This window comes from Ambystoma mexicanum, chromosome 8 (assembly GCF_040938575.1).
Source record: "Ambystoma mexicanum isolate Mex_15411 chromosome 8, UKY_AmexF1_1, whole genome shotgun sequence".
Lineage (NCBI taxonomy): Eukaryota > Metazoa > Chordata > Amphibia > Caudata > Ambystomatidae > Ambystoma > Ambystoma mexicanum.
Window position 1 is genome coordinate 991,395,629 of NC_090929.1, and position 20,162 is coordinate 991,415,790.

The 20,162-nt window shown below is 45.0% G+C and overlaps 1 protein-coding gene across 2 annotated transcripts in view; it reads left to right on the plus strand.

Annotated features, from left to right (window-relative positions):
* The window catches only part of DHRS3 (dehydrogenase/reductase 3), a 78,785-nt gene that overhangs the window by 43,386 nt on the left and 15,237 nt on the right, over positions 1-20,162 (plus strand). For both annotated transcript variants that reach the window (XM_069610907.1, XM_069610906.1), the window contains exon 2: positions 19,453-19,596. In XM_069610907.1, coding sequence (XP_069467008.1) covers positions 19,510-19,596 — 87 coding nt within the window. In that variant the 5' untranslated portion in view covers positions 19,453-19,509. The remainder of the gene's footprint in view (positions 1-19,452; positions 19,597-20,162) is intronic.

Here is a 20,162-nt window from a genome sequence, read left to right on the forward strand (position 1 = left end):
AGAGCTTCAAGCCCTAGGGTGCAAAGAAAAAACATGAAGTGAGCTACCATCTCCCGAATGGTACTGGACATGTTGGCATGTATACCTGACTTGCATTTTTTGGTCTAAAATGTTGATCTTTTGCATGTTTTAACTTTATGCCATGGAGAACAAAACAAACCCCCCTCTTCCCGGTGCAAGATCTCCCTGTTATCCCGCCTCATGTCACTCCGTCTCCCTCCTCCCATTTTCGCCCTGAGGCGGCTTTTTTCCGCACGAGGCTTTTCCACCAGTAAATAAACAAATCCACGCGCAGGCTTCAGCAATGTCTACGGTTGAAGTGCCTCCACCTGTTGCTGCGCCTTAATTGCATGCATGCTTCTGGGTGTGAGGTTTTTGGTGAAGGGGTGGTTCAGTGAACGGAGCCCGCTTGGCAGGTCTGCACTTGCAGGTTGGCCTGGGAGGGACCCTAGTTACTGGGGCTGTTGTGCGAGGTCGATGTGAGCGGATGAGGGTGGGCGGGGCCGCTGCTTGCATCTCATTTACAGTTCAGGGTTCACCGGCGGGTCAGCCAGCTCCAAATGACATCATTAGCCTTGTTTACCATTCACAGGGGAAGTGGTGCTGCGGCCCGAGGGGAGGGCTGCAACCACTTAGCATGTCTCCTTACCCGGCAGCTCTGCAGCGGCAGATACCGCCCAGGGCACCCTCTTATCGTGGTCTGCCTTCCGCACACAGATAACTCGATGGTTTCCCTCAGTGCTAAGTTCCAGCCCGCACTTTTTTTAGTTGTTACTTTTTATGGGTGTGAAACACCGCACCAAAGTTCCACAAACGCGGTGGATTTCAACAGAAACCCAGCTTTTCAGGGGGCGGGCGGGGAGTGAAACTTTATGAGATTTTACAATACGGTTACGTGGGTTAAAAAAAAGATTACGCCCTGGAGTCTTGTATGACGGTGACGTCGTGCGTCATTGCGCAGCCATTTATACCTAGTTTTGTGGTTTTACAAACTGAGGCCCGGTCTACTTTACCATGTGTGCAATTTAAAAAAAAACATTTCGTAAACAAATGAAAACATAGCACAATATTATCTATATGAGTTACACATCTATATTATAATACTAAAGTGACCAGATTTAAAAAGTGAAAAAAAACAGGACAGGGCAACTAACATAAAAGTAGGACTAACTATTGAAAGTGGCTGTCAAGGCACTACACTTCAGTAGCAGTTGGAGGGGAAGGGGTTTAAGTGTTACTGTTCAAATAAACAGATATTATAATTTTTCACAAACTAACAACAGCTTATAGTTGTAAAATGCAGAATTTCTTCTGTGTCAGATTGTGCATTCACGCCTGCCAGCTATAAAGACCGACCATCAAAAACCGGGACCACTGTAGTTTCCAATGGAAACATCATCTTGAGAAAGAGGGACAGAGCACTGAAAGCCGGGACAGTCCCGGCAAAACTGGGACGTCTGGTCACCCTATATAACACGCAACACTGCCATAACCAATGTATGGTTACAGACACATTATTTATTTTATTTATTGTTTACTTGTTAGGCGCTTATACAGGAAATACATTCTGTTTCAAAGTGCCCATAAGGCAGCAGGGAGGGCACGAGGGATAGCAGTGCAATTAAATACAAAAAAATCCAGAAGGGGGAAGGGATGGCTCAACCTACCCTGCCTTGTGAGTATTCAGAACGTGCAAGTGCAGGAAGGAAGAGGGCAGTGGGGTAGGTGCTGTGGTGACCGTGCTCTGAGTGTGAGCCTCAGATGACATTTGTGGCAGAGATGACTAGTACACTATTGTTATAATAGCAGTGTTGTGTATTGGATGCTGGCTACTTTCTAGTTTGCTATGCCTGTGAATATGTGATACCTGACTGGACTTAATTAGGCATGAGACTCCACCATTTCATATTGCATGCTGCACTAACAGTGGAGCGTGCCACATGCATACACAGGTCTATCAAATACTAGAGCGACTGTTTACGGTTCAGGGCTCTGCAATTACTCACATGCACTTTGTAGAACATGCACATTTAATCAATATTACATTCCGAAAAGCACATTACATTACACAGAATGCATGCTTGTCAGGCTAGTGACCGAAGTTGCAGTTGCAAAAAAACTGCCTGCTAAAATCAGGACACATTTGCACATTGCTAAAATTCTATGGCAAGTGTGTGGGAATTGGATGGTCGAATAAATAAAGCATAGATTTACGGTGGCTACTTACTCCGTCCCACGACTCCCACGAGCCCAAAGCAGAGCAGCTTAGCTCGGCTGCCAGTTTATGTGGTGAAGCTCTAGAACACAATGAAACAAAATGAAACACTAAGATCTGCCTCCCCTTCACCAAAAGGTACACAACACACAGAGCTCTCTCAGAGTGGTTCGCACCCACATGCGGTAAAATGTTGTGGGTTTGCCCATTTTCAGGTTGGAACTCCCAAAGCATTAGCATGATTGATTCTAAGAACACATTTGGATTACCCTCATACTCTAAAGGTTTTGTCACTTTTAATGTTTCTGTAGCACTTTCAAATAGATATCCCTCAAAGATGCTCAACAATCAAAGGCACGTTTCGCCTCAGTGTTATGATGTAAGCGAGAGTTGGCAAACCACCCCCAATGTTTTGGGAGTAAACGTCTACTGCAATGTGCAAGATGGAGGAACCAATTACAGTGGTTAGCACAACCCCAACCCCAAGGAAGAATCGAGCCAAGGGATTGCCATGGACTGTAATGCCTTCCCGTGTGGAAATTCCCCTTGACCAATTCAAATGGTTTCCACTGGATCAAGTTGCTTGCAGGCAGTTCACTGGAATGGCAAGCACTCTGATAAAGAACATCCTAGCTGCATCATGGAACAGTGGTTTGATCTCCACCAATGTCTATTGCAGTGGTCTGCAACCTTTCGCTCTCCAGATGTTTTGGACTACAACTCCCATCAACCATGACCAGCATAGTGAATGGCGAGGGGTCATGGTAGTCGTAGTTCAAAAAATCTGTAGAGCCACAAGTTGGAGAGCCCTGGTCTATTGGTTTCAGCTGGTGTTTTTAAAATAACCAGTGAAATTTCCCATATCTTTTTCATTGGCCTATGTACCCCATACATTTTTTTAAAAAAAATAGGCTGCAAACGTCCCATAGAGGCCATAGCTAGTCAACTGACAGCCCTGCTAGAGTTCTGTGAAGATTTAGAATATTTTTTGTGTTTTTCCAGGAATATTTGATGTATGTATATCGTATTAAATTTGAACAATTCATACACAGCATACTCAATTTAAAAAGACCTCAAGATGCACCCACTTAGTGTGATAACATAAAACACAAGAGATGGAAAATGCTGTATGCCTTAACTGTATCCAGGTCAGCAGAACTATCATTAGTTTAAGTTTTTGGCCTAAATTGTATCCTGTTCAGTTGCTCAAGTGCTATAATTACTTTTTCATTTTGGTCTTTGGAAACCATGAGAATATTAGAGTTGTGAACAAAGGATATCCAGTATCCTTTGTAAGGGAGAAAAAAACTATACACTGTGGCTTTTGGTATATATGGTTACTTTTTTCTTGTTCTTTTTTTTTCTTTTTGTCTTGTTTTACTACATTTTCATTAGATCATATAATTACTTGGCTGTGGTATTTTGAACAACAGAGCCCTTGGAGCCGGGTGAATGTGTAAAAGTACTAAGATCGTTCTCATGGATATTTTGGAAAAAAATACACATACATCAGATTGCTAGCAATTCCCTCTAATTGAGGGAGACCTAAATTGACCTCACTCTCCAAGTAGGATGTGTAAACTCGGATCTCCATGGCCCTACCCATCCCAGTGCACAGTTCTAGGAATATTATGTAATGCAAAATGGCCTTATAAAGCACCCTTCTGCCTCGCTGCGCATGGCTCTGTAAGAAAACAGGTAGGGGAGAGGGTTGTTAGTAGGATAGCGTGAGAGGCTGTGCTGTTGATGAGGGTGGGTCAGAAGTAGCCAAGATCTCAGTGCCATTCTACTTGGATTACTCCGCCAAGACTTCAGTGCTTTGGGTCGAGTGAGCTACTGATGTGGCGGCGGGGGGGATATGATTGGACTAGAGAGGAGAGTTTATTCATAGCTCAATGAAAGTTCAGGTGGTAACAGCCAATCTGGTGGTCATAGCGTGTGGTGTAAGGTAAGATGGTAGGAGACTTTAGCGGTGAGTCAGTTAGTTGGGGAGAACGGGGGTAGTAAACAAATGAGGGATGCAAGTCGTGGGGGACTCTGCTGTCGAAAACCTGTCCCAATAGGGGGGTATAGTATGTGCAATTTAGGGTGATAGCTCTGCTGTGTAAAGATACTTAATAGATGCGATTCGCCCTGAAATTGCTTACCAATTTTACCTTTTCACGTTTTGGCACCAAAGATCAGTGGAGCAAAAACAACTGACACGGTTGGTAGTGGAAGATGGAAATTGTACATAAAAACACATCCACTTTAGTGATGCCGTTATTGCTTTCTCTTGTATGTTTCTGCCATTGTGATTTGCTGAAATGGGAGCCTTGTGTGTGCCTTAGGTGCATTGCTGGATTCTGAGTTTGCAACATTAGCACAAAAATAGAACCCAAAAATGTCACACTTACTTGGTGTGTGGCTCACGACGCCCATGTGGATTATTTCACTGGCAGTGTACGTATCTATGTGGCATGGTAATATTTTGTGCACGTACATTTTTACAACTGCGGATTTGAAGTGATGAAGTAGCAGTGGTTGCCAGTTGCCAAGCGTACAGTCCAATCTCCGCATTCTACACTGCGCCTTGGACAAACAAGGCCTACCTCTCAACACCGCTCCCAGACTTCAACAACACTCGGATGGCTTCATTCCTCCACGCAAAATCGCCTCTCAAATGCTTGCTTCCACAAAACGCATTCCAGCGCTCAACTGGTCATCATCTTGCGCTTCCAGATTTTACACCTCATTCCTAGGACAGGTCCTCAATATTACCCCTTTGTCCCTCTTCCTCATCCCAGTCCTTACCTTATGAGAGGCCCTTGTCTCTTGACTGGAAACAACCCTGTGAAAACGGCAATCAAGTGCATGGGGCCGACTGACCCCACTCCCCGGGGGAGCGATATACGGCCAGCCAAATCCTGGCACATCCTGTTTTTCTTTCCTGTCTGGGCGACAGACTGCGTGAGCTTGAGTAGGTGGATTAGGATCACTATTGGACTGGCATACCAGGGGGGTGAGGATTCCCCCTTTGACAGGGTGTTGGGGCGTTCCACATGGGCAATGGCTGCTTGCTGGGCTGCTTCTAAAGGAGGTTCCCTTTGATGAGATCTGTAGAACATCCCTGTGGTCCTCTCCAGATACTTTAATTACGTATTACAAGTTGTACGTGGGACCCCCAGGCCTTCCTTTGGGTCTGCGGCCCATTCCTGCGATGATGATTAAATTGCACCTGAATACAATTTCACTGCATTCACTTGAGTTCACTTGAGTCCTTATTTTCTTTCTCCCAATATCCTGGCATATTGCTCTGGAGCTCTTACAAGGTACGTAGTGAGACCCGAAAGAGAGACAATAAGATAATGCTATGATTACCTACCGGTAATCGCATTACACTGAGTCCTTCGCTTCCTCGTCACAGTCCTGCTACCCACCCAGGAAGGGACATAAGATCCAGCAACAACCTACAAATAGAGGCAAAACATTACAAAAAAAGAAAAGTAGGCGGAACAGCGTTCTCACGTCTAATTGCTAACATCTGGCACACCATGCCAAAAGAAAGTTGAACCACAGAAGACCCCATCACCTTCAGGAAACGGCTCAAAATCAAGCTATTCAACAGACAGTGACACCCTCGAAGGACACCGACAACAATAACACCACAAACAACTAGAGTGGAGACGGGATGGGCACAAGAACCACAACCAAGAACCGGGCTAAATACCGTTAAGCGGCAACCAAAGAGCAGGGCTGAGGCTCCAACAAATCGACCAACTAACTAACCCATTCTCCCCTTCCTGCTACTCCAACATAACTGATGCTATACCAGACCTTGGGCTAGTCACACTACACATAAACAAACCAAGAATCAATTCTATATTCACATCCACCATCTCTAGATGCTGATGCACACCTAGAATGAACCACCCACATAGTGCATAAAACCATCAACAAAGCGACTACACACCAAGACACCTTATAATCGTACAGCCAACTGTGACTGGATTCCTTGTGGACACTCTAACCAGTGCGCACAACCAAACCCACCACAACCCACACAACATACTAACACCAACACAAAACACTACCAAATACCTGAGGCACTGAATCTTACCCATACGGTTATAATACACAACAAAGCCTCCCGCACAAACTCCCACATGCAAAACAACACTCACAGACGCCAGTTCCTACTGGTTCTGAACCTGGCCTCTCACCCTATCCTCACTAACCTCTGCACGCCTCTCTGTCAGAGCCACGCAAGCACCTGGAGATTGCCTCTGGCTGTTAGCAGTGCTCAGTACAAATCAACATAACACCTGTCCTACCCTGGGTGGATATTGGGTGGTCTTTTGCTTGGAATTACAGGAAGTGCTGGTACAGCCCTATATCCCTCCCTAGGGGGAGGGGCCAGTCCCAATGCACTTGATTGCCGTTTTCAAAGGGGTATTCCTTTTACGAGGCAGGAGCCTCTCATAAGGTTAGGACTGTGACGAGGAAGAGAAGGAGCCATTGTAATGGGATTACTGGCAAGTAATCATAGCATTCCCAAGCAATGAATATTTTTCAAAGCCTTGAACATTTCTATTTTAGGACAACTTTAACGCATAGGGCTTTGCGACCCTTATATTTCTTAGGCACAGCAGCAAGAAACCACCAAGATTGGGAACTTCGACTCTACAAATATCTAATAATTTTGGGCATGCGTATTTTCTTGCTGTACGGCTTGGAATTACTGTTCTTTGTTACTATTTTGTACAGGTGCAGATAAAAGCTACCTATACGTATCTTGTCCTGGGGAGATAGCTCAGACAACGTGCTTGCCTTGGAAAAAAAAGTCGATACGAAACAACACAGGTTCGATCCCTGGGTCCCTGCTTAAAAACCTCCGGTAAATACGCAACCAAGGGACATATTTCTGTAACAGTGCCCCATGCCCCCGGGCTTTTTGAGAATGCGAATAAATACGTAGGCGTGGTTCTGATGGAGAATCGTACACCTCCGACAGCCAGATACAAGCTGTGCTCCTGTCCCATGGTGTTAGCGTTCGCAAAGTTCATATGGCTTCTGCAGGTGGCCTGTCAGCCTTTCTTTGTCGTACGCTATGTAGCCCACTGTCACTATCCTCGGACTCTAGACCACAGTGCTAACCAAACTATGCTTTTGGCTTCCCAAATAATGTTTTGTTTCCCTTTCAAGTGCATTCGTTATGGGGATAGAAGCCCTGTAAATGCACACTGGCTATCAGGCAGCCACAAATAGCATCGCAGTGCAATGCCATATAAACCCAAGCATGTTTGTTAAAACATAGTAATTCGTAGGAGGGAACCCGAGCACCGGGAGCCGCCGGTGTAGAATGCACTCTAGTTGACCCTGTTTCTCGATTCATTGAAGTGAAATGGCCTGACTCCCACTTGACCTTTCTTTACCCCCTCCCCTCCGCGCTAGGGCGCCGAATCAACACTGCCGCACTGCTCCGCCCACGAGAGGGCATGTGTGCTCAGCATTTGCATAAAAGGATCTTATGACTGGGGGTAACAGTGGCCAAAGGGGCAGACTCAAATTTTAGGATTGAGGTTGGGAACAGGGGATACGCAAGTCAGCATCTTCTGTTAAAAATAAGGTCTTTTAACTTAGCATGGGTAGTCGAGCAACTTTTAAAAGCACGTGTCTTCGACCAGAGAGCATTTTTTAAATGTTGTGTGCAGGTTTCAAACATTTGCCAGGGTTAAACCTTTTACCGTTTACCTACAGACAAGTTGACGTTTATGATGGTAAGATAGCTCAGTGGGTTAATGCACCTACAGGAGTTATCTGGTTATGTTTTATGTCGTAGGTGCGAAACCCACAAATGACGAAGTCAAAGATTCGTCCTTCCGAGATCTTTAAAAGTTGTACCATTGTTGATACAAACTTGTATAAGGCCTGGGCAAACACGTGGTGCCATACAACGACAGTGCTATTGTCAATATCATTAAAATCCCTGATACTCCCTCATGTTCGGCTGTATTAAGGGGCCATTTGAAATGGCAGCCCACTGTTAATTGCCAGGAGTAGGGACAGCATATGTCTCTCACTAAAAAAATATGAGATCAGTTCTGAGTTGGGGTAAGCATGGCATATATAGGACATACTGCATGGGGTAAATAATTGATATTTGCTGCATGCCAGTTGAAAATCAAAACCCTGATATATGTGCTGATTGTGCGCGGCGTGAACCTTACACGGCCCATTACTAGAAAATCTGTTTGATGTGTGCGTGTGTGTGTGGTCTAAAGCTTAACATCAGCATATGTAAGTAATTTCCATCTGGGCATTTGCTCTATTTACTTATATAATTCTTCATTTGGTACAAACACACAGCTCATTAATTATCGCGCTGATACGTTACATTACGTTATGTTATGGTCACTTGTATAGCGCACGGTCGCCGGGAGGCATCATGGCGCTGGAGAGGCAAGTAACTATCACCTAAACAGAAAATCAGCCAATGAACCGCAATAATTAAAATAGATATGCTTTTAAGGTTTTCCTAAAAATCCAATGGTTCGGCATTTGTTTCATAGTAATGGGGAGATAATTCCACAGCTGAGCCACAGCAATGGAAAACGCCGGACCCCCAACACGGGCTCGACGGAAGGAGGGCACACAGAGCAAGCCAGCTGTTGTTGCGCGCAGGGAGTGCTTAGGAAGATAGCGCACAGCCTTAGTTCGGAGATACTCTGCTCCCTGATCGTGCAGAGCTCGATGGACAATCAATAGTACTTTAAAGCGTACACCCTCATCCACTGGGAGCCAGTGGAGGGAGCACAGAACTGGTGAAATATGGGCCCCGTACGGTGCCCCCGTCGCAACCCGAGACGTTGAAGTCGGTAAATCAAACCCTTGGGCTGTGCCAGGTAGAGACAGTTGCAATAATCCATTCTAGTCAGTACCATGGCAGCCACAACCGGCGGGCGTAGTGCTACTGATATCAGGTGCAGCACCCTTTTTAGAATTTTCAGCTGGAAATGCCCGGCCTGACAAACAGCCGAAACTTAAGCATCCATGGACAGATTGGCAGAGATGATCACACCCGAATTCTTCACTTTAACCGAGGGCACCGGGAGTGAACCCAAGGAGGACGGCCAAAATGAAGCAATCCAATGAAGCAACCCAAAGTGAGGGGTCAGGAGGGGTGCCCACCACTGAAAGAAAGATAAATGGATTTGGACAGGATCACACATTTAAGTTAAGCTGCGGTTTGCAACCAGTCGCAACAATGGGACTTGATTGCAGATTGTTTCAGGTTTGGTTGGTAGAAATGTGTTCAATGTGTTGATTTCAATTACTTCAAAAGTACACTAATCATGATATGATATGAAATGGCATTTATAACGCGCCTATACACAAGTGTTTCAAGGCACGACGAGGCAAGGGAGGGGAACAAAAGGGAGGACAGGACAACAATCCTACTAGCCCAGGTGTCATTCAGATCGCGCAAGTGCGTGGCAAGGGGGCAGGGACAATCATAATAAATCAATTTGACAAATATATAAACCTCTAGTAATGTGTACAACAATAAGAGTATATATAATTGTAGCTTTCATTTTCTCCATATTGGCAGAAAGCAAAGTAAGGTGTGACAGGTGTATCTATTGCAGTAACAGGCATCCCCTGAACATTGCTCTTTTGGGCAGGTGAAGGCTGCAACTACTTTGTGAATATAATGATTTGTTATTTATGTAGCGTCTATAGCCAAAGCGCTTTACAGAGAACTAACTTATTTATAACATTTATCATCCCAACTGAAGTTGGTACTCATTTATCGACCTCAGAAGAATGAAAGACTGAGTTGGTCTTGCCAGGATTCGAACCTGCGACCTGCAGATCACACATAGATCGCAGTAGCGAGTGCTCAACTATCTTATCAGCTATTATACAACTTACCTTTTAAGGCCTCCCTCATGCTGCATTGCTCCCCTCTTTGAAGTTGTATGACAGTGATGGCCAGGGCTGTCAGGTGAAGGAACACAGAACCGAATGTCCCTTACAAAAATTGATTCATCTCACAGAGCACAGGTTCAAATCCCATCAGTGGGGATTCCAAGTATGATTACACCACCTCCCACCCACAAACCTTGTTTTCGCCCAAGCATGCAAGGCAGAGATTCAATTGTAGGATAGGGCACACTAGTTTCAGTCCGAAATCACTGCAGACTAACAATAGCACGAGGGAGTTGGCCCTTACAGGTGTGAGTTTGGGACTTTAGCTCGTGGGAGCATGGCTAGGTCTAAACAAGTGTTGGGGGTCTCCCAACCATAACTACTCAAAGGCCAGGCAATGCATGAAATAAGTATTTTTGTTTCCCACTGGGCCGGTCAACCTCCGTATCATCCACCCTTCCAACTGTCTGTTACAGGTTTTAGGGGGCCGGCCTGCCCGGCACCCACGTCTTGAGGATCTCTGAGAGGTTGGCAGCCTGTCCAGGCCATTGTTCAGCCGACAGCACCAGGCTACAATAACCACACGGACACAGGTGGTTTCACTGTAACTGCTGAGCGGGAGACCGCCCAGCTCTTTTATTAAGACCGGGTTCGTGGGTACACACGTGACCCTACTTCTCCAGCATGGGGTCTGGCATGGATTCACATGCTCATGAATATTCCCCGTCGTCAGGTCAGGAATCCTCCAATTATAAACTGTCTTTCTCCTATAAACCAATCACAGAGCTCTGGGTCGTACTGCCCCAGGCAATGACTGCCCTCTCCCTACGCCCCTCCTCTGGAAACCATCTTCACAGTTACAGCTAAGTAACTTGTTTCCATATGTGACTCAGCACAAACCCTGTGGCTCAGTGCTGACATCACAGCATCCCATGCCAAGGGTAAAGACAAATCAATTACAAAGCCACGACAACATTACACAGCATGTATTACTATGGCCAATGAGAAACTTGCATTGGGCTCCACGGTCAGCGTAGGGCATTACTATGCACCCGGTTTACAGGGGGCCCACTATCAACATTTGGCGATACAGAATATTATCTTGTGAGTGACGTGGTACCTACTTCGTCCACTGATTGTTCTGGCAAACACTGATGACCTGCTATCTTACTGGGCCTACTTTAAGCAGGCGAGACATATGCGGGATCACAACCCCAAATTTACATTACTACTGAATCCACTTTAAGCGTAGCACGTTTTAAGGATCACATATTTTTAAACACGGCTCATTGTCATGGTATGAGCATCACGTGGGACCGTGCTGCCCCTGGCGAGAGCCGACATACCCATGCTATGGGGTTGAGGGAAGAAGGCGGCAGCAGCGCACAGGTCCTTAGACCCCCTCGTCGCCAGCCGTGAGACGGGTAGTTTCACTGTAACTGCCGAGCGGGAGACCGCCTGGCTCTTTTATTAAGACCGGGTACGTGGACACACAAGTGACCCTACCTACACATGTGACTCAGCACGAGCCCTGTTGCTCAGTGCTGAGGTCACAACAACAGGGAGTCTTCCGCATAGGCAACGGACATACCATTACACCTGCGTCTTGTCCCGCCGTCGAGGTCACAAAGAGGTACCGACAGGAAGCCCGCAGGACTGTCAGCAGGAGCAGAGCTGTCACAACGGGGATTAGCCACTGCTCTTGCCAATTTTTCTGGTGAATATTTTCAAGAGTGTGTGTCTGCTTTAGAAGGTGAGCGGAGGACGAGCAGCAGTTTGGATTTTGTTCCAAAATGGAGCCCGATCACCGGAGTCACCAGTCTGTGTTGTATGTTAAAAAGCAGGTTTTCCAAAAGTAGTTAACTCAGCGGCACAATAGTGCCTTCCACACTGGCTGCTTTCCATCGGTCTTAAGTGCATCAGCACTTTATACTACACATCGGAGATGACTATTTTTCAATGTATTTACCTCTGTCACTTGCGTTACAGATAACACAGAATTGGACCAACTCGGAGCTTCGGGCCGATGACTCTGGTTCACAGAAGTGTTTTATAATTGTGCAATCCCATAGAAAAACGCTTTGTGAATCAGGCCCATAAAGTCTGATAGGGATGGCACAATCAGTCCAATGTCAATGTTGCCTGTATAAGAACTGTGATAAATCGCGTTTTGTGTGATGCTTCATGCCAGAGCCCTCCCATGTCTAAGCACTTTAACAATAGTCAAGAGAATTGTTGAAAAGTCCTTGCAGGCTGAATTCAATAGGCAGAGACGTCTTGGGTGGGAAAAGGGGCACAGCTAATACCATCCGGGTGGTCTCGGTGCAAAGAAGTCGGTGCAGAATGTTTGATCGAACATAAATAGCTCGTTTTAACATTGTAAACTATGCTGCTGAGGCTCTGAACCCAGTTGCATTGCTTTTATTAGCAATACAGTTCAGATCTGGTCAATTAAGCCTGCAGTGCATTCTGTGTTTACTGGTGCAGTGACAGTGTGTGCTTCATTATAGCATAACCTGTGTAGCGTTATCACCTTAATATATTGGTCATGTGCGAAAAGGTCACACAATGATTAAGAAGATAGCTCTGTGTATTAAGCACGTGTTGCAGAAATGTGTGTTCACGTGCCTTATCACAATGTCACATTCCAACAAGGTCTTCCCAGCCTTTCGTCTCTCTGAGATGGAGAACCTTACGTATTTGGTGATAGTAACACCTACTGTGGTACGAAACAGTGCACCATTACAAAAAAAACACTAGTTATAAAAACTAATATGGCATTGGTATTGTGCAGATCTAAAGTTAATCACTCTAAATGAGGATTGTAAAACCTGAGTAGCAGGGTCCATCATGGCAATATGTATACGACTCCCAATGAACAATACAATGTCTTAGTTGGGAGCTGTGGTTTAATATTCCAAATGTAGGCAGTGGAATCCAAATATCAGGGTCTATATCTCTCCGGACTTCGCAAAGGACGATACTTAATCCTGCTCAGACCAATTTATTTCAATGACTGGGCTGTCGTTGGTGAAAAAGTTTGCCTTCTCACTTTTTCCTGTCATTCTTCAGCCGATTATAGCAAAACAAAAAGGGGTGATGCCTGGAAGGTCTAGAATTGATCGTATCCTCTGCCATTGCTCTGTGCAACCCTCCAGACCATCGTTCTTCACCTGCCAAGCCATTACAAAAGGGGAAAGACCATATGCAAATCAGGCTTGCTCCCACCCCAAAGGGGAAGTTCTTCAGCCGATTGCCTGCTCTCTCTTTTCTGGAAAGATTGGCTGTTTCAATGGATGAGAGCCTACATGGGAGGCCGCTGGCCAAATGGCAGAGGGCTTTGGTATACTAATTTTCAGGTCTGTATATTTGACACAAAGTTTTCCTTATTCTAGGATTTCAGATGTTCTTTTCAGGGCTAGAATTAAGATTGGATAAATAGGAGCTTAAATAAAAGCAGCTCCTGGCTATCAAGCATTAACCAGCGACCATGAGTTACCACTGTGGAACGAGGAGCTAGTACATAGCATTCCACAAATCCATCTTCCACGCAAAATGGAAACTTATCATTTTATTCATCATTTATGCCCCCTTATACTTTAAATGTTGTATAGCTACGTCCTAAAGTTTATTTGAAGAATGTCCCAAATGCATATATTTAAATTGTTCAGCATCAGTTGGTCTGGGGATCCAAAAGTAGCTCCTAGTGGCTGTTGGTGTCAAGCTAACCAGGCTCTTTTAGGCTATAAGCAGGGGCTAAACAGCTCCCCTCAATATCGAACCCTTTTTCCTATCAACAATAGTTATAATGAATTATAAATGTTTTTTTATAACACACTTAATAGTGAAAACGTTTCTAAGCGCAGACCTAGGATTCGGATCTGTGTTACATATGTGTTGTGTTGCTCTGAAGTATACTACCCGTGTATAGCTATCTCCTAAAGTTTATTTAAAGAATGTCGCAAATGCACATAGTTAAATTGTTTGGCATCAGTTGGTCTGGGGATCCGAAAGTACCTACTAGTGGCTGTTGTGATCTGCAACTCTGTGTCATACCATACATCTAACCAGGTGACCTTATCACACAGTTTCTTTTGTGAGGTATAGTTACATCTTTGAAGTGCGATCGTAAACATTTCAGGTGATGTTTTTCAGGCTCTCATCCACTGAGATTTGGGGACTTGTAGACTTCCATTTAAGACTGAGAAAAACAAGTTACAGTCATGCCCCTTTTACATAACATTTGTGTATAATAAGTTTTCATGTTCGTTTTTCACATAATTTGTGGGCTTTCTAAGAGAGGTTCACACAATTGTATTGTTTTAGTACTTAAAAGTCAAATATCCACAAGGACCTGTACATTGCTGCATGAAGAATTGAGAACCAATGTGGTCAAGTGCTGAAACTGCAGACAGGGCCGAAATCCCTGCTTCACCACTTAAACAAAGTGTGTGATCTTGGGCAGATCATTTAACCTCATAGTGCCTAACTTGCATTGCCATCCCCTACATTTTTCATAATTGTCAGGCCCTAAAAGTGATATATATTTCAGGGTACACTCTTCAGACACCTCATTGGCAAAACAAAATATTGACTATTCATATATTGCACACCACAAATTAACTTATCTCTATATTAGGATAAGTGGACCTTCCTTGTAACTGCAAATCTGTATGCTCTTTCTATCCAATGGTATACTTCCCAGTGCATCAGCTTCATGAATCCATGCATAAGCACCTGTATGCTCTGTATCTACACTGGGGTGCCGTCTGGCTACTGGTCTGTGGCCTGCATCTATATTAACTACAGCCCATATACCTTCTTTGCGGCTGCTGTCATCAAAACGTCTTGTGCCTATGCTATAAAACAAGTCCCTTCAGTGTGGACTGCTAATGTTGCCCTTGAAGTGCCACTTGTTTATTGTTCAGATTCCAGCGTGAACAAAGAGGGAAGGGACCTTCCGTGGAGTTGGCCATGCTATTATTATTGTTCTCTCTGCCAGGGCAGCATATCACGCTATTGGGTGTGACCGGGGCGAAGGGAGGCAGCGACAACTATAGATTCTTTGATCGGGGGCTGGGGGGAATGTATCCCTACCATGAGCCCGAGTAGTAGGGCTGCAGCGGTGCCAGTTTTATACCAGCTTTGGCACCACAAGACAAGGACTAAAGGGCCTAATTCACAGAGCGTTTTACAATGGGGATTTGCCCTTATAAAACGCTTATGTGAATTAGGCCCAAGTCAGTTATATTCAAGCGAGATGATGAGGCAAATATGTATGGCGTAAATAAAAGCACGGAGACCGGTTGCCTAGGTCTGTGCTCCTTTAATCTCACAGCTCAACTGTCCTGGCATTTGACTGGTAGCCCCTTCTACCAGCGCGAGCGTCGTCGCTCGACATAGAGAGAGGACGGGTTCCTTCTCTTACAGCAACTAACATAAACATGGGATACTGCATCAGTCATAATGTTAAACAGATTCGGTCAATATGCCAAGTCCCTATTTGGAAGATAATGAATGTGTTTCACAGTCCATCATCATACTCTGGAATGGCCAGTCCTGTGCGGCATTTTCTCGTGTGCGCTGCTTCCTTACCTCACCTGCAAAACTGTTCAATGCAACCCCCACCAGCATGTGCACATTCCTCCAAGAGCGGAGCAGAGGCCGCAGGTCCCTCCTGGGGGTTCCCTGCCCTGCAGACCTGTCAGCCGGTGATGAATGGCCCTGTCTGGCTCGGCTGTTCCTGCTGCTGTTCTTGGTTTGACTGGAAGATTGAGTTACAAGGAGTTATGTAATGGGGCTTCTGTTCCCATTGTACAACTTCTGTCAACACTTTACTTCCAGAAGTGAGAGCTCTGGGGTCTTCAAAGAGGAGGGTGCAGTTGTGGGTTCGTGTGGAAGACTGAGGGGGTGGAGTGGAGGGGGGGGGTTAGTGAGTGAGGGAGGTCATGCGCGGGTTAAGGGTAGACGAGGCATCACGACTTCCTATCTGCAAAGTTGAGAATTCGGCGATTCTATGAGGTACAAGACTTGCTGCTTGATCCGAATTATGACGTCACATGCAAAGTTGAGAATTCGGTGATTCAATCAAATTTGTGGTTATTCATAGCTGGAATTGGTTAATTGGCCCCGACACGTCCCACAGAGACATGGGAAGAAGGGAGTGGCTCACCTTTCGTTTAAATGTGCCAGGTGCGTTACTGCTTTTCACGGGACTTCAATAGGACATTTTTTATAATCCTCCTCTCCCATGACCTCCCTGAAGTCAGTCTTCGAAAACAGGGCTGTTCCCTACATCTGCCCCATGCCTGTGCACAATTTTCCTGCCTCTAGACCATATGATCTGCTTTGCATCATCACCCTCTCACCCATATATTCTAACATCTTAAATTTACGAATGTTCTGTTGAGTCTTTTATATTGCGCACATCACCATCAAAGTAGTCTCAAAGCACAGATCCTTGTCCCGTGTTGGGGCGAAACTAGAACATGGCTTGATGCTTCCCAACATAGAAGGGTACATGGTGTATTGGGTCAGATACCCTCCAAGGCAGTGCTGCCCAAGTTAGAGGGAGAAGTGATGTTTCGGGCGCGGTAGTTTCCATGATAGTACTCCACACAGTAGGAGTGCATTGAGTGAGGTACTGATTATGCTGGAAATGGAAAAAATGTACTGGGGAACTGTCTCCTCTTTGGAGGGATGGGGCTGTTGGAAGGAGAAGGCGGGGCCCAGGGGTGTTGCAAACACAGTATCTATCTCTTCACAGAACCCAATCCTGGCGATTTGCATAAAAGTAAAGAAGACTATGGGAACATGATAATGTCCACAGTTCTAAATGTTAAACATGTCTTATAGTCATTCAGTAAGAAACCCTTTTAAGCGGCTAATGGACTCTTCTGTTTTGATTGGTCACAATATTCACCCTAATAAAGAGATGTCTGTAAATTGCAGAGCATATATATACGTTTGGACAGCTACATCACTGTATGTGAGGCTTTGGTAGTTTCTACATCCAGTGCCGAGTCTTTTGACAGCTTGTGGAAGAGCGGGTTACTTGCACATGGGATAATGCGGCTTTCGTGCCTGTGCTTCAACGAGCAGACTGCTTTAAGGAGAATCTTCTGAAAGCAATGTGCTTGTTGAGGCTCAGGATCTGGCACATACATGTGCTAGCCCCTGGGTATGGGGGAAGGTGCTCCGGCAAGATGTTTGTTTGCCGGAGCGCAGTTCTGTCTTGTTCCGGCGCATTCCCTGCGCTGGACTGACATCAACGATTTCCAATTAGGTGGATTAGCCTGAACAAACAGATGCTGGTCTGTTTTTAAATATCACTCAACCTTTCAACAGTTTCAATGATTGACTACCAGTTTTTGTCCCAACATTTCCCCTTAGAATTCCATGTCATGGACAGTAACAACTTTTTAAAATACTGCCACAGATGCAACATCTCTGTGAATTGGATACACATATTGATTATTATGCTATTAGGTAATAATGTCCCCATACATAATGTCGCTGGGAAAAGCCATTGGCGACATTATATATGGTGACATTATGTATGGGGACAGGGTGCAGGGATGTCCCCTGCTCCCATTGTAAAAATGCAGGAGTTGCGGGTTGTCCCCCAAATGTTCAATGTCTCCACAAAAAACAGCATCATTTTTGTCAAGAGACATTTTTGCAGGGACATTATTACATGGAACCATTATTATGGACTGATCCGCAATCCCCACAGCAGAGCCAAGTTCTAGAACAAATAAAGTGTTCAATTCTGGATTGGTCTTTCATAAAGCATCAACGTCATATGTAGTCACACATGCCTTGTTACCTTCTTTAACAACTCTACAACATGGTATATTTTATTTTTAGAAAACAAGCATTTTTATCTTCAAAATGATAGCTTCTCTTGTATTTCTCCTTCTAGCTGTAAATCATTTGTGTCTGGCTGGCGTCCATTGTTAATCTTGCCCTCCCGCATATGTTGACCTTCTGACACATGGTCCAGCACTGTGTACAAGGGCATCATACTACATTCAGGGTTGGGTACAATAGAATCAGAACATCTACATGGTCAGGTACCAGAGCATCACACCATGCCCGGTAATGTGTACGAGAGCATCATACCACAGGAGCCACCGGTCACGCCAGGGAGTCCGGCGGAGAAATACAGCTGGTCTTGCATAGCACTGTATCTCTCCCCTTACCTTTAATGTTAACTCACCAGGTGGAACAAAACAGCAACTAGGTAGACTGCATATCCCCGCAGTTTGTCCAATTGATGTCCACAGTACAAAAGTTAAACTACTCGTTTTCAGAAACAAGTACCTTACCTGCTTTGATACATACGTTTGGGTATATGTCTACACACTGGGAATGCATTCTCAACAATTACATATATTTGGACCTCCATTAAAATGTGCTGTAAAGGCATAATACACAGCTGTAAACTAGTGGCATGTATCTCTGTACACAAAATTGCCTATGTATGTATCACTTTCTTGTAAATTATCTACTGTAATCAGGGCCCGCACCACGTATTCTGATGAGGATGTTCTGCAGGTAAGCCAGAGTGAAACGTCCTCTCCAGAATACATGAAAAACACATCTAAATTTGAGGCACCCTTCTGAAACTTCGGTGAGAGATGGGGACCCAGGTGGATTTTTCTGTTTTATTTTTGGTGAGGTTAACACTACATTTCAGTCTAGTGCGATAGCGAGAGAGGGCTACATAACAAGAGACAGAAACCAGTGCAGAGAAAATGCAGTGGAACTTGCAGAGGTTCAATAGTAGGCCCATTTGCAACTTAAGTTGGGTGAACTCATGCTGTGTGCTTTAGCTGTGCCGCGATCACAGAGTGAATAGATAATTTGAAACCTACACAGAAACCCAAACTGTGACAACCACCAAAGAGCCAGGTACACAGCCTAAGACCACTCCACCATCTATTGAGGGAAAAGGCTTCTTTCCCAAAACCGTCTGGCTCAGTCCATGAACCACACGAGACAGAAGCAACCAAATACTGTGCGGCTAGAATATTGCTTGACGGATGACCCTCATAGCTGCCCATGAGAATAAAAGGGACCAGTAACAGCCCTACAGCTGGCCACAACCTGACACATACAATCCTGAAATAAATGAATAAATATCAAAAGGTATATAGTGTTAATAAAAAAAATCCATGTTTGTGTCTCTTGGCTGTTCGCTGGACACAGCATTGATCATGTTGTGTCTAATTGATTTGTGTTTTCCTGCACCATGCTTCGGTTAGCAGTTGTCATGACCACTTTGTGCTGACGATGTTGCATGGTTCATTTCTTTTCTGCAGATCATTTTATGGGGTCGGACTGAGAAGTGCCTAAAAGAAACCTGCGAAGAGGTCAAGATGATGGGCACGGAGTGTCACTACTTCATATGTGATGTGGGCAATCGAGAAGAAGTGTACCAGCAGGCCAAGGCCGTGCGTGAAAAGGTGAGAGTATGCAGAGTCCTCTTTCCATTTCCATCGAATCAACGTCTTACAGCATTAGCGTCCCCTGCACCCTGGCATGCACACTGCCCCCCTGGACTGAATTCTCTCCTTTCATTCCCCTGGATATCCTAAAATGATTGCCTTCCTTAAATCTACTTCTCACTGTGACGATATAATTCTGGCCTCAATCATTAAACAATTGACGGGCCCGGCCCTTAATGCGCTGCTCAGAATCATCTCCCTTTGAGAACGATAATTTCCAGACACCCTCAAGACCGGTCTTTTACAACCTCTTTTGAAAAAACCAACCATAGATCTAGACGACCTGGTCAACTACAGGCCCATTATGAACCACCCGTTTATTGGCAAAATCTTGAAAAAAGTAGATGCTTCACAACTACTCGCCAGAATCGAACAACTCCACCTCCTAAATGACTATCAGTTAGGGTTACGTCCAAAGTGTAGCATCGAGACAGCCACCATCTAGGTGGCGGATTATGCTCTCCAGATCATGGATAAGGGTGACTCATGCCTCCTCATCCTCTTTGACATACTGGCTGCATTCA